The sequence below is a fragment of the Hirundo rustica genome, chromosome 2 (assembly GCF_015227805.2).
Source record: "Hirundo rustica isolate bHirRus1 chromosome 2, bHirRus1.pri.v3, whole genome shotgun sequence".
In the NCBI taxonomy this organism is placed as follows: Eukaryota; Metazoa; Chordata; class Aves; order Passeriformes; family Hirundinidae; genus Hirundo; species Hirundo rustica.
Window position 1 is genome coordinate 108,768,063 of NC_053451.1, and position 21,898 is coordinate 108,789,960.

A 21,898-nucleotide genomic window follows, 5' to 3' on the forward strand; every position below is an offset into this window, starting at 1 on the left:
ACTATGAAGAATAAAACTTGAAACTTATTAAAAGTTTAGTGAGTTTTCTTTTCTGATTTACGTAAGGTTCTAAATGTTAATATCTATTTTATTTTTCTTTGAAATTATTATATGAAAATGTATTATACCCAGTCTGCTCTCCCTTCAGTATAACCTTCATTCAATATGTTTTTAAAATGTGCTTCCATTTTCTCATTCTCAAAATTGACTTAAAAAAAAAATCTTAGAATCCCCTTCATAATATTAGGATTATTTTAACTATGAAAATTTAATTTTTAGGAAACACAGACAAAAATAAAAGTACTATTGAAATGTATGTGAGTCATAATATACGCATTCTGACTTCGCAGGTGGTTGTTTTTTGTGGTTTTTTTTAATAGTCTATTAAAGCTATTCTGAAAAAGAGAAATCAAACTATGTCCCTTATTTATTGTAATTTATATTCTACTGATATACTTAAATAAATTTGACAAAGTAGCAACACATGCATTGGGCAATACCATGACTATATTAGCTCTTTAGACTACACGTAAAGGCCACTTCCTTCAACTTTTGTTTGCCTCATGCTTTGATCTTAAGGATAAATTAAAGCCTTTTGGATGACATGGGTTTCAAGTCTTAAAAAGAGAGAATCTGACAGTACGCAAAACAAAATGAGGACAAATAATAAAAAACTAAAAGATGTCAAAGCATAAGAGTTATGCAAATCCAATGGCTATATAAAGACTGCAGCTAATAAACCTATGGTCTTTTCAAGCCCAGGTTCATCAATAATTGAGACCTACTTAGAACACTGCACTTTTCCCTGTCAAGTAGGCTTCTTCCCTTTGAAAATCCACTCTAGAAGAGTAAAAACAAGAAAACAAAACAAAACACCACGTGTGGAGGCAGAAGCTAGGGTAGGATGTGTTTCTGAGACCTGGGAGGAAAAGCATTCCCTGACTTCTTTTCCAAGAAGACTGTGAGTTGAACAGAGGCATCCTGATGCCTGCTAGTCTCACTAAAGTACACCGGGAACATTTATATCAGTTTAATACAACACTATCTGTATTCCTCCTGGTGCAATGCTATTATTCACGCAAAGTTCACTAACTGAGGTTTCTGCAATCATTTTCCTCTAAATTACACAACCTTCATCTAGGAAACACGACTGGGTTATTCCCACTTAACAAATCCTAGGCTTCCTTAAAATGTAGAATGTGGCAAGAAATTCCATGTAATATTCTGCACTGAGCCAAAAGAACATTCAGTTAGATATTTCTACTGACAGATGAAGGGATGAACAATAACAAACTTAACCAGAACAGGAACATATTTTATATCCTCAGACAAAGCTCAACCACCAATCTCTTCTGAGTTGCCAAAGCAGATTGCAGGGCTGTTAAAAAGATGTGTTATTGTTTTATAAGTGTTTGCACTTACGTAACAAGTTAATGCTTGGAAACACAGATGGGTTTCCAATGTACAAAAGAACAGATTTTTATGTGAGAAATAAAGGCCAAGGACTCCCTTGTGTAACAAATACCAGTACCATCAACACCTGGAAATACAGCAGAAAATTATTTAAAGCATCCCTGAAGCTTCTGACAGCTGCAGGATTACTTGTTGCATCTTTTTTTAACACACAATCATTTTGGTAGGAAAATACTTTCAGGATCATTGAGTCCAACCATTAACCCAGCACTCCCACCCCTAAACCATGTCCCTAAGTGACACATCTACATGTCTTTTAAATACCACTGGGAAACATTATAGCATTTTTCAGTACCTAAAGGGGAACTACAGGAAGGCTGGAAAGTGACTTTTCCCAGGGGCACGTAGTGATAGGACAAGGGAGAATTGCCTTAAGAAAAAAGAATGTTTAGGTTAGATATTAAGAAGAAATTATTTGCTTCTGAATTGTGAGGCACTGATACAGGATGCCCAGAGAGATTATAGTGTTCAAATCATTGGAATTTTTTAAATGCAGGCTGGATGAGGCTCTGAGAAACGTGATCTAGTAGAACGTTCACTGTCTATACCAGGGGGGTTGGAGCTCAATAAACTTTAAGTTCCCTTCCAACCTGAACCAATCTCTGGTGACTCAACCACTTCCTTGGGCAGCCCGTTCCAACAACAGACAACATGTTCCAAAACCTTTAATCATTATTAGAGTCAGTAAAAACCCTTCAGGACACTCCCTTATGATGCTAGTAAACATTTTCACAGCTTTTTCGCCCTCATGGCTCTTAACAGAAAAATGATAAGTGGCACATCAAAAGTAAAAAAAAACTTGTTGCACACTACCAGTTCTTCCAGTACATCTCCAGCACCCATTAATGTATCTCTATGAGGAATATTATGGAATTAAAAAAACAAACGAACAAGCAAAAAAAACACAAAGAAAGTTCTACCTGTATTTTCGACTGCATTTTAAAGCAGAATGGCATATCTAGGTTAAGAACATGTTCTTTAATAAACCAATCTTAACAGCAACTTTTTTTTTTTTTTTTTTTTTAATAATTACCTGTATAAATCAACCAAGGTATTATTAGTATTACAGAGATGTGCTTTAATGACACATAATCAAACAGAAAGATTATAAACCAATTGTAAATTCTGTACTGTTCTACTTTAAAATTGAGCAGTTATGTATACTTGTTTGGTTTGTTTAAACATTAGGAGTTAAAATATAAAAATATGGAGTATGGAAGGGAGCGGTGGTCACTGCAAAGAATTAAACAAATTATAGTGTATGCACAATTTATAGGAGGTAAAATTTAATTAGTGATAATTCCTTTTACACTTGAAAACTCTAGATGGTAAGTGGTTCTTTGAAATTTCAAGCCAGAATAAAATCTAAAATAACTAAAAATATTTTCACAATATTTTTATCCTATTTTAACTTACCTTTTCTTTTTCTCTACCAACTGTCTGCAGATCTCCTTCCACCTGTTATTCAAACTTTCCAGTTGTTCCTTCAGCACCTTGGCATCTGCCGGTGATGACTGCTCAATAATCTCTTCACCAGTTGCATTCAATGTTTTGACAACAGTTTGCTGCTGTCCAATGCCATCCTGAAGCTCCTGAAAAATACCCAACACATTCATGTCTTCAGAAGGAAGCTAAGAGTGACAAAAATACTTCATCACATACTGGCCAGATGGAAAGAGGTGAAAGTTTTCGCTCTCCTCTGAATTCCAAATGAAAAATCCAAGATGAGTAGGCATAAAGACATCTCACCATTTTGTAACAAGTACCTTTAAGTACATCTCTGCAGCCTTTTATCCTCTCCTGTATTGCTGTCTACTACAGAGCATTACAGTAATATTCTGCACATCAATTGATACTAAAACTTGTGAACAAATGTACTTCTACACCCCCAAAGTTATGTATTACATTTAGAGCCTACAAAGTATTGTAAGATTTAAACTGCAAAATGTGTGAAGTTCCTATTACCTATAAACTCAAACAAGCAATGCCAGAGATTGTAAAACTTCTGATTCCATTAAAGAATATCTTCTTCTCAAATTGTGAGAAGCCTAATAACTCATGTGCTTTTTAGTTTGGTTTTGATTGTTTGGTTGATTGGTTTGGTTTGGTTGGTTGGTTTTTTTTGCAGGGGTGAGGTTGGTTTTGCTATTGTTGCTTTTAGGTTTGGTTTGGAGTTTGGTGTGTTTTGGTTTTTTTTTTTTTTTTTTTTTTTTTTTTAATGTTAAACAGGACTGAGGGAACTACACTTCTAAGAAGTATTGCAGTTTTTCTACTTACACACAGATTTAAAAACTACCAAAAGATACCCAATATGGGTCATTCTCAAGTTTTACTATATGTACTGGGATATGTCTTTCTACATTTTTTAAGATACAATACAATAATTTTTCCTTCAGCATTCCTGTAGCTACCTTATCTCATGTTTAAAAACAGCACAATTCTGATCTGCAGCTTAGATTGTAACACTTTATGCCTGTTGAAGCAGCTCATATTTATAAATAATCAATATTTTCATATTCTTACTCATCAGTAGAGCATGAGTATTTTCCCCTTGAATTCCTCAGAATGTACAAGCAAAAAAGTGTAAAATAATTTTCAACCGTTTACTGCTAAAATAAGCAGAAACTGAAATAACATCAACAATCTACACTGTGATATTCATATTTATGACAGATTTTCACAACTTCAGGAAGCGTTCCGCAATCCTGTCTACATACAAAGGCTTTCACGTAAAATGCTGAACCTAGTTTATCTGGAGGAAACCTAATACTTCAGTATACCATACTCCAGAACAAAATCATGTTTGCTTTCTCTTTCTAAATGCACAGCATAAATTGCAGAGCAAGTCAGTAAACGGGTGTACTAACATTAAATAAAATTTGTCCATGCAACAGTTACAACAGGCAGGATACAACTTTCCAGGAATGTAAAAGATGAACATAACTACTCCTTATGCTTTTTAAAATAAGTATTTTTTGTCATGAGGTTATGATTGAAGTTCACAAACTGAACCATTCTGGAAGTTTACTTGTTCTAACACGATCAAACTCATTGAATCGCATTGAGCCAGTTGAATGCTCTGTCTCAGCTTTTGCACAAATTTTACAGGGACAGCTTGGACACAAACGCCAGCAGAGCCTGGGGCACAGGGGTAAATGTCAGCAGGTTGCTGTGGTGTTTATCCACAAATTACCTCCTGGATGAGGAGTCGTAGCTGAAGCAGAGGTTTGCACTGTTAAGATTTAGATTATTTTTACTACACTTTCTGTTTGGTTTTCTTGCAGTTTCTTTTAGGTTGACACAGGACATGGCCCATTTCCAAATTATTCCTTTATTTAGATTCCTCTCAGTAAAAACTGTTCTGTTGATTTCTTGGTTTGTTTGTTTTTTTTTTTTTTTTTTTTTTTTTTTTTTTTTTTTTTTTCCAAACTATTTTGAAGCCCCACAGTTTCAGAATAAGAAGTAGCTGTGATGAGCATAATATGGCAGTAACCTGCACCCTGTTTTTATTATGTTTTGATAGGATGAGAAACGTTTTTCTGCAGGATCTTTGCGAGCTATGTGACAGTGCAGTCACGTTGCCTCAAGCACCCTGCTGCCCCACAGTGTCCCAGCACACTCTGCTTTGTCTGTGGAATGTGTAAGGTTTTAAAGATACCTTTGTAGCAGAAACGGCAAGATTTTCTAAGAGCCAAGAACAGACACATAAAAGCCTCTTACTTTAAGGTATAAGATTTTCTTTTCTTTCTGTGATGCACATTAATACAATAATACCTGGTCCAACTTTTGACTATTATTTTCAGGTACATGATTTCACTATTAGAAATAAATAGCAGCAATGGCTAGGTCATTCATCTAAATGCAAATACTGTCTACTCTTGCAAGTTTGAATTGGGCTTTCCATTACACACTTCTCTTTTGGTACTGCCCAGCTTAAAATGAGTGCCTAGTTTTTTGCATATATTTGTTGTAATTCACATTGATTTTAGCACTAGAGCTTTTGGATTGTGCAGTAGGGAGCATTACATGAGTAAATAATAACAATGTATAGTTTGAGAAAAAATATATTAAAGTGGCTTATTTCCAGCAAGGCACTTGAGAACTTTGTGCTACTGCATGCCCCTGTGTCAAGTTAAGATCCCTACCACTTACTGAAAAAATAACTCAGAACAAAGCTCCTACTTATATGCAGAGGCCCATTCATTTGGAATAGGAGCTCAAAGGAAGGAGAACAAAGAAGGGAAGTTCTACTTCTGGAACTCTGGAGGTTTCAGAAGCAAAATTTGTAGAAATTACTTGTTTTCTATGCATCCACTTTTCTAAATGACAGAAACAACAACCATTCAGTAAAGTACTATAAAGTGAAATGCTAAGTTAAATCTCATTCAAATACTTTGAGCCTTTTTCCTATGCTTACAGCATCTTAAATTAGGTTTTCTCCCTCCCCCAGCATACAGAAACACAAAAGAGCAACTAATACATGATTTCCACACTTATTTCAATTGACACAAAGTTAAACAAAGGAATTTTCTCATTTATCCTCTGACATATAATGCAATAGGCCTTACTTACAAAGCAATAAGAAAACAGCTAGCTCAATGGCAGGGGTGGTCTTAGAACTTAAGATCCCTAATGCTGGAATGGGAAGCTTGCACAGGATGAGTAGGAAGGAGAAGTGTGAACTTCCACCAGTACATGAGAGGCCTTCTGGCCATCTGCATTTCAGATCACCATGAAGAACTCAATCTGAGGGGTTTTTTTCCAGGTACTCTAAGCATTTAACACTTTTCACATGATTAAACAGAAACACATGTGCTGATAAAGTTCGTCTGGATTCCACAGCCCATGAAAAAGATTTTTGTTGGTAATGGATGCTGCACAAAGCACAGCCTCCCATGAAGACATCAACATTTTTTAAAAAGCATTTTTTATGAAGAGAGCAGAAGTTTTTTGATTGTCTTACTCCAAGCCACATTTTCACATGCTCATCCCAGAGTTATTACCACAAGGAAGCTTTTCACAACTTTTATTAGTATCTGAAGTTTGCGAGCAGCTATAGTTTGCAACTAACATCCCCCTCCACCCTTATCACCCACCTGCCTGAGGGCAAAGTGCTTGGAGCCTGCACAATCTGGTCTCCCATGGCCCTATGGTTTATGTTTTTCCAGAAGGAATATTGACTGTGAATGTTTCAGGCACCTTCACTTGAACTTCCACCTCTTCACACAGAAAAGCAATGACAAAGCAAAAGGGCCCACTGCCCTATGGATTCCCAGCTTACTCAGAAGGCCACTGGAGATACTTACACTTGCAGTTATACAGTTCCTAGTGAGCCAACAAATTTAATTAAAAATTATATTTTTATGCATATGAAATATTCAGAGTCAGGTTGGACAGGGCTCTGAGTGATCTGCTCTGGTGGAAGATGTCTCTGCTCAGTGCAGGGACATTGGGCTAGATGGTTGTTAAATGTCCCTTGCAACCCAAACTGTTCTATGATTCTATATTCCCACACACAGAACTAATGACAGTTTTGAGTAAGACCCTTTTATGCATTATTGTTTTAAACATGTTGCATTTTTAGCTACTGAGAGGAGCAAAAGTTATTAGAAATACCCATCACTTCATTTTTTCTTTCTTGTGATTCCCAAGTATAAGCAGGAAATGGCCAGCCATTAAATTAAGGTTTAAATAATCTCTCAGATTAAAAATTGCAGAAAAAGTATATTAAAGGACTTCTATCTCTCATATAGAGGGTTTTACACTTCAATAATGATTTCAAATAATTTAGGATAATAACCTAAAACTGCCAAAACATTCATAAGATGTATCTCTGATTAAATCACTTCCTTTTTATTTTCCAAAATTTAAATAAAATGAAGAATTATACACACTTCTTCAGAATATTTGCAAGTGGAACAGAAAAAAAAAGGAAATATGGGATATGCACAGGGCAGCATATTCACCAAAGTCAAGAGCTATCTCTGCAATAGAAGGGGACCTGCTCACAGTCAGTCTGAAAACCCTGGTCTAGCTCACTACTCCTATTAATTTTAGTTTTCATTTGTACTTTCTAGAAACAGCTGCCTAATGACAACACAAGAACTGCCGCTTGATGATATATGTTGAATCAAACATAAGAAGAAAAGGAAATTAGTAAAAAAAGGAAAAACATGGAAAGATAAATTCTCAAAGGAGTTAACTTGACACTTCCAGCATTACTTCTAACATCCTCAAGTGAACACTATTTCATCTGTACCTCCAAACACTCACAGGTTTCTGCATCAATATTATCATATTGTAATAAAGCTTGTAAAGATATTCTTAAGATAATTATTAAGCAAATCACAGCTACTTGTGGCTAAGCTGATGAAATTGTTTGTAACACCATTATGCTTTAGGAAATACTTTCCAACTATATTGTGTGAAGCTTTCCTAAGAAAATTAAACGTCTGAGAGACCCTAAATCTACAGGGATTCCTAGTACCAACTTGGCAAGAGTTTTCAGTTTACACCCTGAATATGAGGTAGGAAATACCCAAAAAGGAGAGAGAGCAAGAATATAATGAATCATGGCATGGTTTTGACTGGAAGTGACCTTAAAGATGAGCTAGTTCCAACCCCCTGCCGTGGGTAGTGACTCCCTGCCCTAGATCAGATTGCTCCGAGCCCCATCCAGCCTGGCCTTGAACACTTCCAGGGATGGAGCACCCACAGCTTCTCTGGGCAGCCTGTGCCTGTGCCTCACCATCCTCACAGTATAGAATTTCTTTCTAATATCCAAGCTCAACTTAGTCTCAGTTTGAAGTGATCCCCACGTGTCCTGTCACTACATACTGTTGCAAAAAATCCCTCTTCAGTTCTCTTGTAAGTTCCCTTCAGGTACTGAAAGGCCACAATAAGGTCACTCAGAAGCCTTCCCTTCTCTAGGCTGAACAATCCCAATTCCCTCAGCCTTTCTGAGGGAATACCTCATAGTAAAATACATCTGTCTTCCTCTCATCTAATTTCTTTCCCATGCTGCTTTTCCTTTTATTATTTTCATTTGAATTTTTCAGGGATTCTATTATGTGTTCTATGTGTTCTCTCTCTTTTTTTTTTTTTTTTTTTTTTTTTTTTTGGCCCTCTGCTTAGTGCTATGGATTACCTTCCCCTAACTACAAGCAAAGATTGTGGATTTAGATTAACTAAAAAATGCTTTACAGGGGATCTTAGAGCTAGTCCTATTCACAAGCTTGCTGCAAATCACTGCAAAGAGAAATACTCTGTGTTTTCAGAGTTGCCATCCTTACACTTTTGGACTTCTACCCATTTCACTTTGCTTTCAAAGTTTCAAACTTCCTTTCAAAGGGGCCAAAGGAACTTTCTTCTGGATATGAACAACTAGTATATGCCTTGAAGTCAGGTTGTTAACAGCACCCGCAATGATGCTCAGATTAATGACATCTAAGGGTTACAGACTGCACAGACTTCTGCACAACTGTGCACAAGCACTTTGGAGACACTTTCAAGTATCAACAGTAAAGAACAGTTTAGGATACCTAAAGATGCCTTTACTTCATGTGGGCCAGGCTGATGCTTTCAGAATCTTGTAACATACACATGTCAAAAGCAGCAAGGTACCCCTGTTGATACAGGGTATTTTACCTAAATAATAAAATTAATGCAAACAATATGCTCATCAAAATGGTTTCTTACTGATATTTGATTCTCTTCTTAAAGCCCTGACTGTTTTCTTTTTTGTTTAGACTGCTGCCCCTAGCCTTAACTTGCCATGAACAAATAAAACCAACAAAACTCTCATATTTTGTTAAATCCCATCCTATAACATACAGTTTTATCTAATGCATAAAAAGTATGTAAATATGAAAAGTGTCTCAGTTTAAGACAATTTAATGGGGTAGAAACTCTGAAGGAAGCTGCATCCCCTACGTTTTCAGCCTCTACTGCATAAAGAGTACATTAATAAAAAAAGTTATGGAGCTTTGGGTTTTTAGGACCTTTTCACTGAAGCATCAGTAGTTTTTTGGTCTTTTTTAATGGAGGCTTGTTAATTGTTCAGGATCTATATTGTAATAGTAATCCTACACATTTTTTCTATCACCAATATTATGAAGAGTTAATAACAGATTATGCTGTTTCCCCCCCATAAAAACAGGATTAAACTTTTTTTAGGCAAAGCGAACTTGTGCAAATGATTAAACAATTCACCACGCAATTTCAAATCATCTCATTTCTAATTGCCACCTTTTATCCTGATGCCTTTCACAATGCTCATGACAATTGACTAAACAATATGAAAAAAAGAAAGTCTTTGTTCAGATAGATTCCTAATATAAATTAAAACACACAAAAGAAGAAAAATAATTGAGTGGATTAGGATTTTAAGTAAATCCATTTTAAGTTTTATTTCTTTTCCCATATTATGCAAATTAAAGATTCATCAGAAGCCTTACCCATGTACATAAGAAAGTACCTGAATGGCACAAATTTGCTTTATTTGCTATTTCTCAGTTAACTTGACCATATATCACAAGGCTCTTTCTGCAACCTCATTTCCACTTGTCACTGACAGAAATAACATTTTACTGATAAACTTAATCAGAAACTATACTATGAGCAATCTTGGGAATACTTTCCTCTTCTCATCATAGTAGACAAACATACTTAACAACAACTTATTGTTATGGAAAAGCCCTGCAGCAACATGAAGAAATACCACAAACAAGCTGATTTCTGTCAGAAAAATTAATGGTCACAAAACGTTTTAAGAGAAAAATAATGTATTGCCTCTCCTTCATGCCATGTAAGGTGCAAATCCGAAAGATCTAGAAAGGTACTATGCAACATTTTAAGAAAACTGTAGTCCTAAATTCAACATTTATGTTCTAATCTTCAGTCATTTACATAAATTACCCTTCTGCTTTAAATCACATAAAACCATAAGGTTGACATAAGAATGTCTACTCAGATGCAATATAAATCAGAGAACTGTGAAAACATCTGGTGGAGAACTATCTCCAAAACAATTTGCTAGCATTTGGTTACCAGAACTAATTTACCTATTAAGAGTACATACCTCTGTTCAATATTCTATTAGAAATAAGGAAGAAATTAATTTTCTAGGCAGTTAAACCCCAGTGATTTAATCTGGAGACATATTACTGGCATTTTGCTAGGATTAAAACAATCAGCAAAAAGTATACGATGTTTCCTAACTGTTTTGTGTCAAACAGCTATGAAATCTTTGTTGCTTGGTGTGCATTATGTCGGTGATTTTGTTATTATTCTTATGAAAATTCAGGACAGCTGATGGAGATGGAAAAGGTGAAAAACAGTGAAAAAAGTCTATGTTTGCTAAGGAGTTGACAATAATTTACAGCAAAGTGTTTTTTTCTTGGCAAAAATTATAGGAATTATAATGGCTTGAATATTACTATCAACTCTGTTCAGGAACAGCATTTGAAAGAGGTAACGGCAGGCTCTTGCCAGATTCTCCCTGTAAAGCAGGGAGATAAATATTAGCAGGGGCTAATATTGTCATTACTGGTTTTGTGTATCAACAAGAAACCAGAGGGAAACTGCTGCAGATTTGTTTTCTGAACATACAATAAATACTGTAAAATAAAAAGGAGATTTTATTCTCATTTTGAAAAAAAAAAGTGGAATTACTTGTGGCTTAAGCCACAGCTTATATAAAAAAGTTTATAAAGAACATTTTTCTTGATTTGGTATGCAAATGATTTTGTTGGAGAGCCTTAGAAAACTATTATTCTAACCAATTAACCAATTGTCTGTGGGGTTTTTGTTGTTGTTTTGTTTTGTTTTGTTTTTTGTATATTTTGGTGCTGTTTAGTTAGAAAGACATGAGGGACAGTATTTCCCCAGCTCAGGCTGCTGTAATAGTTCCAGATTCTTGCCTTCTACCTGTGCTGCTATCAAATATAATTCCAAATTCATCTCCACTTCATCTCCAAGATGGACCCGCTGCTGGCCAAGACTGAGCCATCACAAGGAGAACCTCTGGGATAATATGGTTAAGATGGGGAATGAAATCCTGTGCAAATGAAGTGAGAGAGAGGAGTGAGAATATGTGAGAGAAACAGCCCTGCAGACACCAAGGCCAGTGCAGAAGGAGGAGCAGGAGGTGCTCCAGCTGCCAGAACTGAGATTCCTCCGCATCCCAAGGTGCAGACCAAGGTGAGGCAGCTGTGCTCCTGCAGCCCATGGAGGATCCCACTCCAGACCAGGGGGATGCCCAAAAAAAGGCTGTGGTCTGGTGGAAAGTCAGTGCTGGAGCAGGGTCCTGGCGGGACCAGTGGCCCATGGAGAGTGGAGGCCAAGCTGGAGCAGGTTGGCTGGCAGCACTTGTGTCTGCATGCTGGAACAATCTGTTCCCAAACTGCACACTGTGGGAATGACCCCATCCTGGGGCAGGGAAAGAGTGTGAGAAGTCCTCCTTCTGAGGAGGAAGGAGCAGCACAGACAACAAGTGATGCACTAGTGAGAGCCCCCATCCCCATCCACTTATATTGCTGGAGGTGGAGATTTAGGGAACTCAGGAGTGCAGAAAAGCCTAGGGAAGAGAGAGGGTGGAGGAAAGCTGTTTTAAGACTTGGGTCCGCTTCTCATTGCCCTGCTCTAACTTAATTGGTGATAAATACAATTACTTCCTCAAGCTGAGTCTGTTTTGCCCATGATGGCAACTGGTGAGTGACCTCTCCCTGTACTTATCTTGACCCATGAGCCTTTCATTATATTGTCTTCCCCCCGTCCAGCTGAGGAGGGGAGTGACAGAGTAGCTTTGGTGGCCAACTAGTGTCCAGCCAGGGTCAACTCACCACAAAAATACTCTGTGGCTTAGAAACATTGAAAAAAATATGTATTACTGGTTCAGGTGAGAGCTAACCTTCGCAATTTAATAATCTTTACAAATACTTAGGTGAACAGTATTGTCTTCAAATGCTGATACTTCACAATCATACTAAATCCTTGCGGTTTTATAAAGATATTCACCAGATTAGTAATAATAATAATAATGAAAAAAAAAAAAATCACTTTCCTGTTTTTTTTGTGGGTTTTTTTCCCAGTGAGATGTAATTGTTAAAATGGGCCATATCCCTTTAAATTCATATTTTTTGTCTCTTTCTAATGTGACACAAAATTGTAATGAAAGTCACTTTGGTATTGAACTGTGAAGTGCATGACCAGAGGTCTATTTTGTGTTTCTGGCCCAAATTACACAGTTGCTTCTTATTAATACATTAATTCAATTTAATTTTAGAACTGATTTAGAAATACTGCAGGGAGAAAAAGAGACTTTTTTTTTTTTTTCCCCTGAAAAAACTCTACTGCTGCTACATGCCAACTGTAATGCTTCAGGTTAAACACATAAAACTCAACTCTGAGTCCAAAAACCTACACACTGATTTTGCAGCACACAACGCTGAATGCCACTGTAATATATTATTTTCCATACTGATGTAGCATCAAAATATGAAGACAATACTCAGTCAAACAATTTTTTAATTTACCTCTGCACAGAATAGAATATGGCCTAATTTGATACCATGTTTATTTGCAAATTCTGATATTTGCAGAATTTTGATATCTTACCTTCTCTGCAAAGCTTTAACAGAGCAAACAATCTAAATAAGAAAAATTGTGTTCTCCGTCTTCAATTCTTTCCATCTATCACAAATCAAAGTACTCATATAACAGGTCCCTGTACATTAAAAATAACAACATGGCCTAGTTTCTTCAAACATAGCCTAGTCTTAAGTTTTCAAGGACATCAGTAATACTCACAGATTTATCTTAATATTACATTTTTTAGCTAAATAAGTGATTTTAATCCAACTCAATGTGAAGTGCAGTTCTTAGGTTTTTTCTGCCATATTTAAACCAATTAATTTTGCTTATTTTTGATTACAAAAAAGAGAGTTACAATACCTTTTGTTGTGTTGAAAAACAACAGATTTTTCTGATTCTTACAGAACTATCCAGACTACTGCATAACTCAAGTAATTTCCTATATTCCCTCTGTGCATCAAAAACTAGAAAAAAACGTCAATTTGCTTTCCTATGGAATCTATCTGTACCTGAAAAGTGTTATCTCTATTCAGTGACTCAGCAGCACTGGAATAAACACGTGCCTCAGCATCCTGTTTTCTTTTCAAACATTATATTTAAGCTGTACATATTATATCTTTCTTTTGAAATTTATAGATTGTTATTTGTCAGTTCTTCCAGATATGGAAAAATCCCAACCCATTACGTGAAAGTAGCAGATTGGAAATATTGAACAATATTGGCTCTCTAGTATTGGTCATTTATAGCCTCTCTTTAAGATAAACTACTGCAGATATCTCCCCCCTCAAATATTTGAATAATATATAATTATGTTTTTACGTTTGTATAAAATATATTTGTATAACCCTCTGTGTTGGAATTTTCATCTATATATTTTACACTTTATTTTAAAGCAAATTAAAATTGTACATACATGTTTTCAATCAGAAAATCCTCATGTGTTTGTTCTTCTTAATTAATATTTAAAGTATATATTTTTGACAGATAGAAGAAACAATTCTGGATACTTTTTATTCTGTGAAAACTAAAAAATTAGTCACATCCCAGACAAAATTAGAAAAACCTACTACTAATATCACTCTGCCTGTTTGTAAGAAAATAATGGCAAAAAGATTTGGACTAGTAGTCAGTGTACACTGACTAGGCTGCAACTGTAGAAAGTTATAAAGGAATAAATGTATCCTAAGAAATATGAAGCCTACAAAAGTGGCTTCCCTGTTGTGGAAAATTGCTGTGGTAGGCAAGAGGATGAATCAGTTTAGGTTTGCAACTGCTTCTGTACAGGAGCTTCAAGTGCAAATGGTATTAGGTACCACCGACAGCCCCACTTAACAATTTACCCGATATACATCACTGCATCATGGCCTTGCAATACAACAACAGGAACAAACCATGGGTATTGGCTCACTGAGATAAGGGACTAAAATATTGCCTGAGATTTCAATTAGGTTAAAACCAGAACAAAATAAACCAAGCCAGAAGAAACGCTCAATTTTCAAGAAGAAAAGGACGAAATCTGATTATAGCAACAAAGTTATTTCCCTGCCGGAAATAACTGGAAAGTGCTGGGAAGATCATCCATCACAAGGTCAACTGTCCTGAACTTAAGAAAAACCAAAAAATGCCTAGCAAATCATTTACCAGAGGATTCTGACAGCCAGAATTAATTACTGTCTACCTGCTGCTTCTCCTCCTCCTGTCTCCATTAAGGCAGCATTTGCCTCAACCCTCTGAGCGAGACTAACCCGTAGAAGACTGTCAGTGGCAAGGGGTTGATGACAAACCAAGCTTTTGTAAGCAGCTATCACATCATCTTCATTCCTTCTCTATTTAGATCTTGCTGGACCTTCCCTTGACTTTCATATCTACATCAACTCTAGATTCCTAAGAGCTGCAGCTTTAGCTCTTTTAGTGCTGAGAAGAGGGTTTCTGTCCCAACTGAATAATATTAATTTGACTGGCTTTACTCCCTACAAGAACCACTGGGGTGTTTCTTGATCCCTGCTATACTTCATTTTCTTCAGTATCTTAGCCTATGAATCTATCTTGTTCCCTCTTCAGAGCATAATTATAGCATTGGGGTCTGATCTTTTATTAATTCAAATGCTTTCCTAAGCATGCCAGTGTTGTTACTCAAGGGATATCTGATTTACATATTCACATAATTTCATTTCTGATTACTAAATTCATCAGCTTGCTTCAAAGTAGTCCATAGTATAAACATAGTAAGACTTTTAGGAACTGATGTTCATTTCATATTTAACATTTTTCTCAGAACAGCACAGTTTCAAAATACAAATCAATATGTTTATTAGAAAGTTTTCTTTCCGTGAAAAACACGCATTCTCATCTTTTAGGAGAAGAGAAACAGACTGTTAAAACATCAAGAGGTGGGGGTTTTTTGTTTGGTGGGGGTTTTTTTTGTTTGTTTGTTTGGTTTTGGTTTTTTTTTTGTTTTGTTTTGTTTTGTTTTGTTTATTTTGTTTTGTTTTGTTTTGTTTTAAATAAACCTTTATAGGCACTAGGTACTCTCTGATGGACAATAAATTACTTCCGTTTGGATCTTCTCACATCTTCAACCAGACGTTATATTGAAATTGAAATAACTGTATGAAATCTGAGAGAAATATGTATTGAAAACAGGAATTCTGGGCTAAAGATGGGGTCCCAGGAAATAATTAAGGATGGCGACCCAGGAAACAAGCAATTCAGACATGTTACTTCTCTTTCTGAAGATGTGTCACTGTTTCATAGACTTGTTACAAACAGAAAGAGAAAAGCCCTCAAACCCTGGGGTTTTTTTCCTTTACTGAAATAGGGGTTATGAGCGGTTTACTAGACACCTGACCCATAGAAATTTAGGAAGCAGAAGTGTGAAGTTGTACATTATTCAACATTTTCAGCTTTCCTGAGTGATAGACAATGAGGGGACTTGGTACTGCTCTGAACTGGAAAAAATCCCCCCGTACTTCTATCAAGTAACATTGCACACAGAAGAGTCACACTAAAGTAAAAATCACTATCTCTTTTTGCTTTCTGTGGATAATGTAGAATGTCTAAAACTTCCAAATTTCTGAAAGTAGAGTGGTGATTGTCCTGATCTGCATTGGTGTAGCCTCCCCTCATCCTGGGGGCAGTTTTGCATGCCACATTATACAAAAGGTATTAAACTATTAGAGAGCATCCAAAGGAGGCCATGAGGATGGAGAAGGTCCTTGAGGGGAAGCCGTGTGAGGAGGGGCTGAGGGCCCTTGGTGTGTCCAGCCTGGAGGAGACTGAGAGGAGCCCTCAGTGCAGTTACAGCTTCCCCCTGAGGGGAAGAGCAGGGGCAGGCACTGAGCTCTGCTCTGTGGTGACAGTGACAGGAGCCGAGGGAATGGCCTGAAGTTGTGTCAGGGGAGTTTGAGGTTGGATATCTGGAAAGGGTTCTTCCCTCAGAGGATGGTTGGACCCTGGCACAGGCTCCCCAGGGCAGTGGTCACAGTACCAGCCTGACAGAGCTCAAGAAACATTCAGAAAAGCTTCTCAAGAACCTGATGTGATTCTTGGGGCTGTTCTGTGCATGGCCAAGAGTGGGACTCGATAATCCCTTCCACTTCCAACTAGATGTTCTATGATTATGTAACTTTAGTATTCAATTGTAGACAATATTTAATTAAGTAAAATTTCCCACATTTAGAGAAGACAGAACAGAATTAACCCACTGCCACTTACAGCTCACTATTATGACATCCAATCACTATCCATATGACCATCTGAGCATGAGAACTATATACCAATGCTATATTAATGTTAAGTTATACTAACTCTATTGTTTTAATAAAACACAAATACAGTTTGTAAAAGTGTAATAATAATTAAAAAACAACTTGATCACTGCATTTTTTTTTTTTTTTTTTTTTTTTTTTTTTTTTTTTTTTTTGCAAGGTGCTACACATAGGAAAACCAATATGCTTTATTTAAGGAATTTTGTGGAGTTCCTTTGTTTTTATTCACAAATCTCTACATTTACATTTAATATTGCATTTCTATGCTGGGACATAGTTTCAATCATCATGAAATTTTGCTTTACATATACACCTGCTTTCCAAATAATTCATTTTTAAAATTATAATATTATCTTAGGTAACTTATTATATTTTATAATAAAATAAAAGAATGTACATACCAAGAAAAAACTGGCATGGGTAAAAGCCTTCAATTCAACGCCCCCCCAAAATATCCAAGTGAAAAGTAAATTTTACTGCAAAAAAAGGGAGTCTTCTAGTGCACATCAGTCTCTCCTAAAATTAGTTTAAAAGTGAGTCCACATATATAATTGATTTTGTCTGCTTATTTTCCATCTATACTAAAAATATTACAATAAGAATAAACAGATGCAAATGTCACCAGAATTAATGCCATACTAGATATCTAGACAATATTTAAACAGAACTAATAAAGTTATTTTCTGTATTGCAGCATCCCTCACAGCAGGAAAAATAGTTACCATATAGAAAAAATTATTGTGGTTCAAAATATTGATGTTTTGCTGAAGGGAAAAAAAGATTGATGGAATTTTTCAGTCAATCACTAAAACTGCATTTAAGAAGTTAGATAAAGGTAGATATTACTAATAATTTAATAAATCAGTAGGAAATAGGAAATACTAGTTCTTTGCATAAAGACAGGTTGGAAGCCAGGATAAACAACAGTCCATAAAATATTCATGAATTTGTAGAAATTAATGAATTTATTAAAATGCATCATCCCAGACAAATGACTGGACAAAAAAAGGAAATGAAGAGTATAATTAAAAGCAAACTAAATCTGTTGTAATTGCAGAAAACCTACACCAAGATTTTCTTTGTTGTTGTTGTATGTGCCAAAACACTTGGGAATATCCTAAGCACATACTTGTTTCTATGAAAGCCAGTCTTGAAGCATCTCAGGTTTGCATATCACTTTGCATGATAGATATAGTCTTAAGTCTTGATTAGTTCCCAATAAAGGACACTTGTGATTGTCAAACTCCACTTTCCTTACATATTTCTTATCAACAAAATATCAGCCCTCAGACAGGAAGAAAGCAGCAGCTCTGCCAAGAAAAGAAACACTACCTGCAAATAGAGGTGAAAGGAGTCTGAGCTCACAGAGGTTCTGGAGTTTTTTCATGTGAAACTGGACATTCACAAGACAATAAGGCAAAATATGATTTAGTCACACCTTTCCGATGAATGAGATCCCTTCTTTTCCTAATTCTAGCCTGAATGTTTTTCTGAAGGGTATAGAACTAAAGAGGATTACATGAAGTAAAAGCAGGACAAACCTCAAAGTTTTTGGTGTTTGTTTTTGGGTTTTGTTCTTTTGTGGGAATTTTTTTGAGGTTTTAAATTTTTTGTTAAAGATATCCTAGTTCCCAATACTAGTCAAAAATGCATTAGTCCTAAGAAAGTCTGCAGAGACTGAAGTTCCATAATTCATTCTTTCAGTGGTGAATCAAGATCCCTATTTGTACAGGTAAATAACCACACAGGACTGATGGCAGGAGGATACGTCCCAGAAGTGTTGTCAGTGGTAACATGCATAATGCAATGAGATTTTAAATGAGAGCACAGCTTTTGTAAATAATGTACACTCTTCAAGACACCCTAGAGACACTAGACAACACAATTCTGTCAGACAGAGATTGTGTTTAAAATACTATTTTCCCCCAGTGTTTCTGATTTCCATTAGAAACTTAAGTCAGACAAAAAGAAAGGGTTTCAAGTGAAGTACTTCAAACCCTAAGAGGAGGCCATGGTAAGAAACAGATCTATAGATGCAAAACAAAAAACTACCCCAAAATAAGAACAATGTTGCTGACTTCTCTTATTTGAAATGATGAAGAATCACTTATACATTTTTTTAAGAAAAAAAGGGAAAATTTGGCTCACAGAAATGCACATTCTGTTGCAATTTCTCCACTTATGGGCCCCAGAAAGAGAGGGTGAAAAAGATTCTGCTCAAGCTACCCCTTGAATTACTGTAAATTGTAGTACAATTCAGAGCTAAGTCTAACAAAAATGGATGAGCTGTTTCACCTGTTTAAATAAGTGTCAGGTTTTGAAGCATTTGGATGATTCTGAATCAGTAAGAGCTTATTTGCTAGTGGGACAAGATGGGTTATCTTTACTTTAGCTGAAAACTGAAAACAAACATTAAATTATAAAATTGTACCCTTATCTCTTCAGTCTTCAAATAATATCCTCTCTTTTACACCTCATTTCCACTGTCATACCTTTATTTTGTCTGTCAGACAGCATAGAAGGATCCTGCCACGGGAAGTGAGAACAATATACTCGCAGGACTTAAAAGAATTCTACTATGGTCATACCCTTTCCACTTACTTTCTTGATCCTTATCTTTGCCAAGATTTGAGATGTCTCTTTTTGTCAAGACTTCAGCTAAGCTAAAGATAGCATGTAAATAAATCAGGCTTTAAAGACAAACCATTCTTTCCATTGATCTCAGAGAAAATGCTGGAAATAGCAGGGAACAAAAAAATTGGGACACAGTTGAAAAGCAAGCATCTTTCACAACCATGACTCATTGTGTAAACACATACGCTGTCCTGTTTGGCTCTCTGGGAAAGATGGTTAGAGTATTTGTGCTTCTCTCTCATTTGAATTACTAGTTTGTACCAAATGTGTCAATATGTTGGAAAGAACAGTATATAGCCCTGGAGTTTAAACTACATTCTGCAGAAATTAACCTGTGATAATCTAGAAGCACGTGCACTGTCTTTAAAATCAAACAAAAACCCTAAACACAACAGGCAACAGAATTACCTTAAAGTCACTGCTATGTTATTTCTTCACTGAAGACCTAGGAAAAGGTTTATAGATTTTTGTCCATACATATTTAAGAATACAACAAATTTAGGAGTTTTTCCTTTGCTTGTTTGTATTTTCTCTGAGCTATTTTCAAAAGGCCTTTTCGAACAGTAACTTCATTTTCAAATTTCCCTACTGCTAAAAACAAAAGTACATTTATATGAGTTTAATAAAAGTTCTACTCATGCATGCAGTACATAAGGTGGCTTATACTGATGTAACAAGACATGTATCTTGTTATGATACATATCTTGTTACATGCACATCGTAACTGTGTGTTTGTATTTGGATATAGAAAAAATGGTAAAGTGTTACCAGTATTCGTATCTTTTTCCTGAAGTTTTAAAATGTATGTTCCTCTGAAATCAAGGCATCTCAGAATTGCCTTCTTGAATTGAGGTAATTAAAACTGTAAAAGAGTCTGTATTACTGGCATCTTCTGGTTACCTTTATCTCAGTTTTAACCTCTGAAATTTGCTGTCAAAATGACCCTTGCACTATTACTCAACTGTTTTGATACATATTGTTAGCCACATTTCTTAAGAAAAAACAAGGCATATAATTTTTAAGCCTTTTTTATTTTTATCATGGAGACCCTTTTTATCGTTCTGTGGAATACATCTGTTCATTTTTTCTTTATGACTAGGATGTCTCTGAGCCATTCCCATTCATTTTCCTAGTCCTCACTAGACAGCCAGCACAAAGCTGTTTTCTGAAAAGCAGCCAAGATGTTAGATAAAAAAAATAATTTCAATAAACAGCATTGGCTAGCACCTGTTTTCCTAAAAGCATGGTGTCTTAGGAGGCACCTATAAATCCACTCACAGCTGTTTGAAGAGAGACAGTGCTTTAAGACATGCATTCTTCTACTCCTTCATTGCACTAACATTTTCAGTGCAGGAAACAACCCCAAAGACTACCATCATGACAGAAATGTTTAAAAAATAAGAACTAAGATTTGTGGTGTAATGTATTACCCCAATATTAAGTAGTTCTGAGTGACTGGAAGGCCTGCTGTAATTATCTTCTTTTCCTCTTCCCCTATCCCAACACAAAATTTCTCCCCCCAAATGCCTTTAACTATACAAGAAACTACTATATCACAACCTTAATATTGAGATTGATGAGATGAATTGAATCAAAATAAATAAGCTCCTGTCAAATCAACTTCTGTCAAACATCCACTAGTTTTTCTTGTCTTTGCACTTCCTGTTTACTACTGAAATAACATCCATGTGAAAACAGTGTCGTGACACACTAGGGGAAGTCAGGAGAACCTGTAGTGGCCTGAGTAGGCAGTGAGACACACTGCTTTGCACAACTGCTGATCTATTATGCTTAACATGGGGAGGAAAAAAAAAAAAAAAAAAAAAAAAAAGTAATGGAGTAGTTATGGTCTGAAACTCCCAGGAGCTAGAGGGGATGACAGTCTGGTGACAGTTAGAACTAATTAGAACACATGAGAATAGCAGGGGAACAGGGGAGAAGTTATTATTATTATTATTGTTGTTGTTGTTGTTGTTATCATCATCATCATTAATAGGCTTTGGAACATGGCTGTTTCACAGGGTACCCGATTTTAAAAAATTAAAATGTGATATACCATTATTTACTAGACTTTATTGGGAGGACTTCCTTACACTAAGTAACTTCAATTCGTGTTAAAGAAAAACTTGTTTAATACCTCTCCAGATGAATTTACCAAGCAGCTGTAAAACCAGTCACAGCACAGTGTAGACACAGACAACCTAGTTGCAAGTGGACTTTTTAATATTAAGACTCAAAAAGATTTGTTATGGTTTTAAACAGAAAAGAAAGAAAGAAAAATTAAAATGTTTTCCCATATTTGTGCTATCCCTGCCTTCTAAGATGAGCCCATCTAGGAACTTTTCAGCCCAGTTTTTATTTTTTTTTTTGTGCTTATGCAGGAGAGATACAGCATCATCTTTCCTCATTAAAAATAAAATGTTTACATGAGG

General features: G+C 35.9%; 1 protein-coding gene across 7 annotated transcripts in view; it reads right to left on the minus strand.

Annotated features, from left to right (window-relative positions):
* The window catches only part of DMD (dystrophin), a 1,060,860-nt gene that overhangs the window by 391,120 nt on the left and 647,842 nt on the right, over positions 1–21,898 (minus strand). For all 7 annotated transcript variants that reach the window (XM_040088691.2, XM_040088709.2, XM_040088718.2 and 4 more), the window contains one exon: positions 2,890–3,065. In XM_040088691.2, coding sequence (XP_039944625.2) covers positions 2,890–3,065 — 176 coding nt within the window. The remainder of the gene's footprint in view (positions 1–2,889; positions 3,066–21,898) is intronic.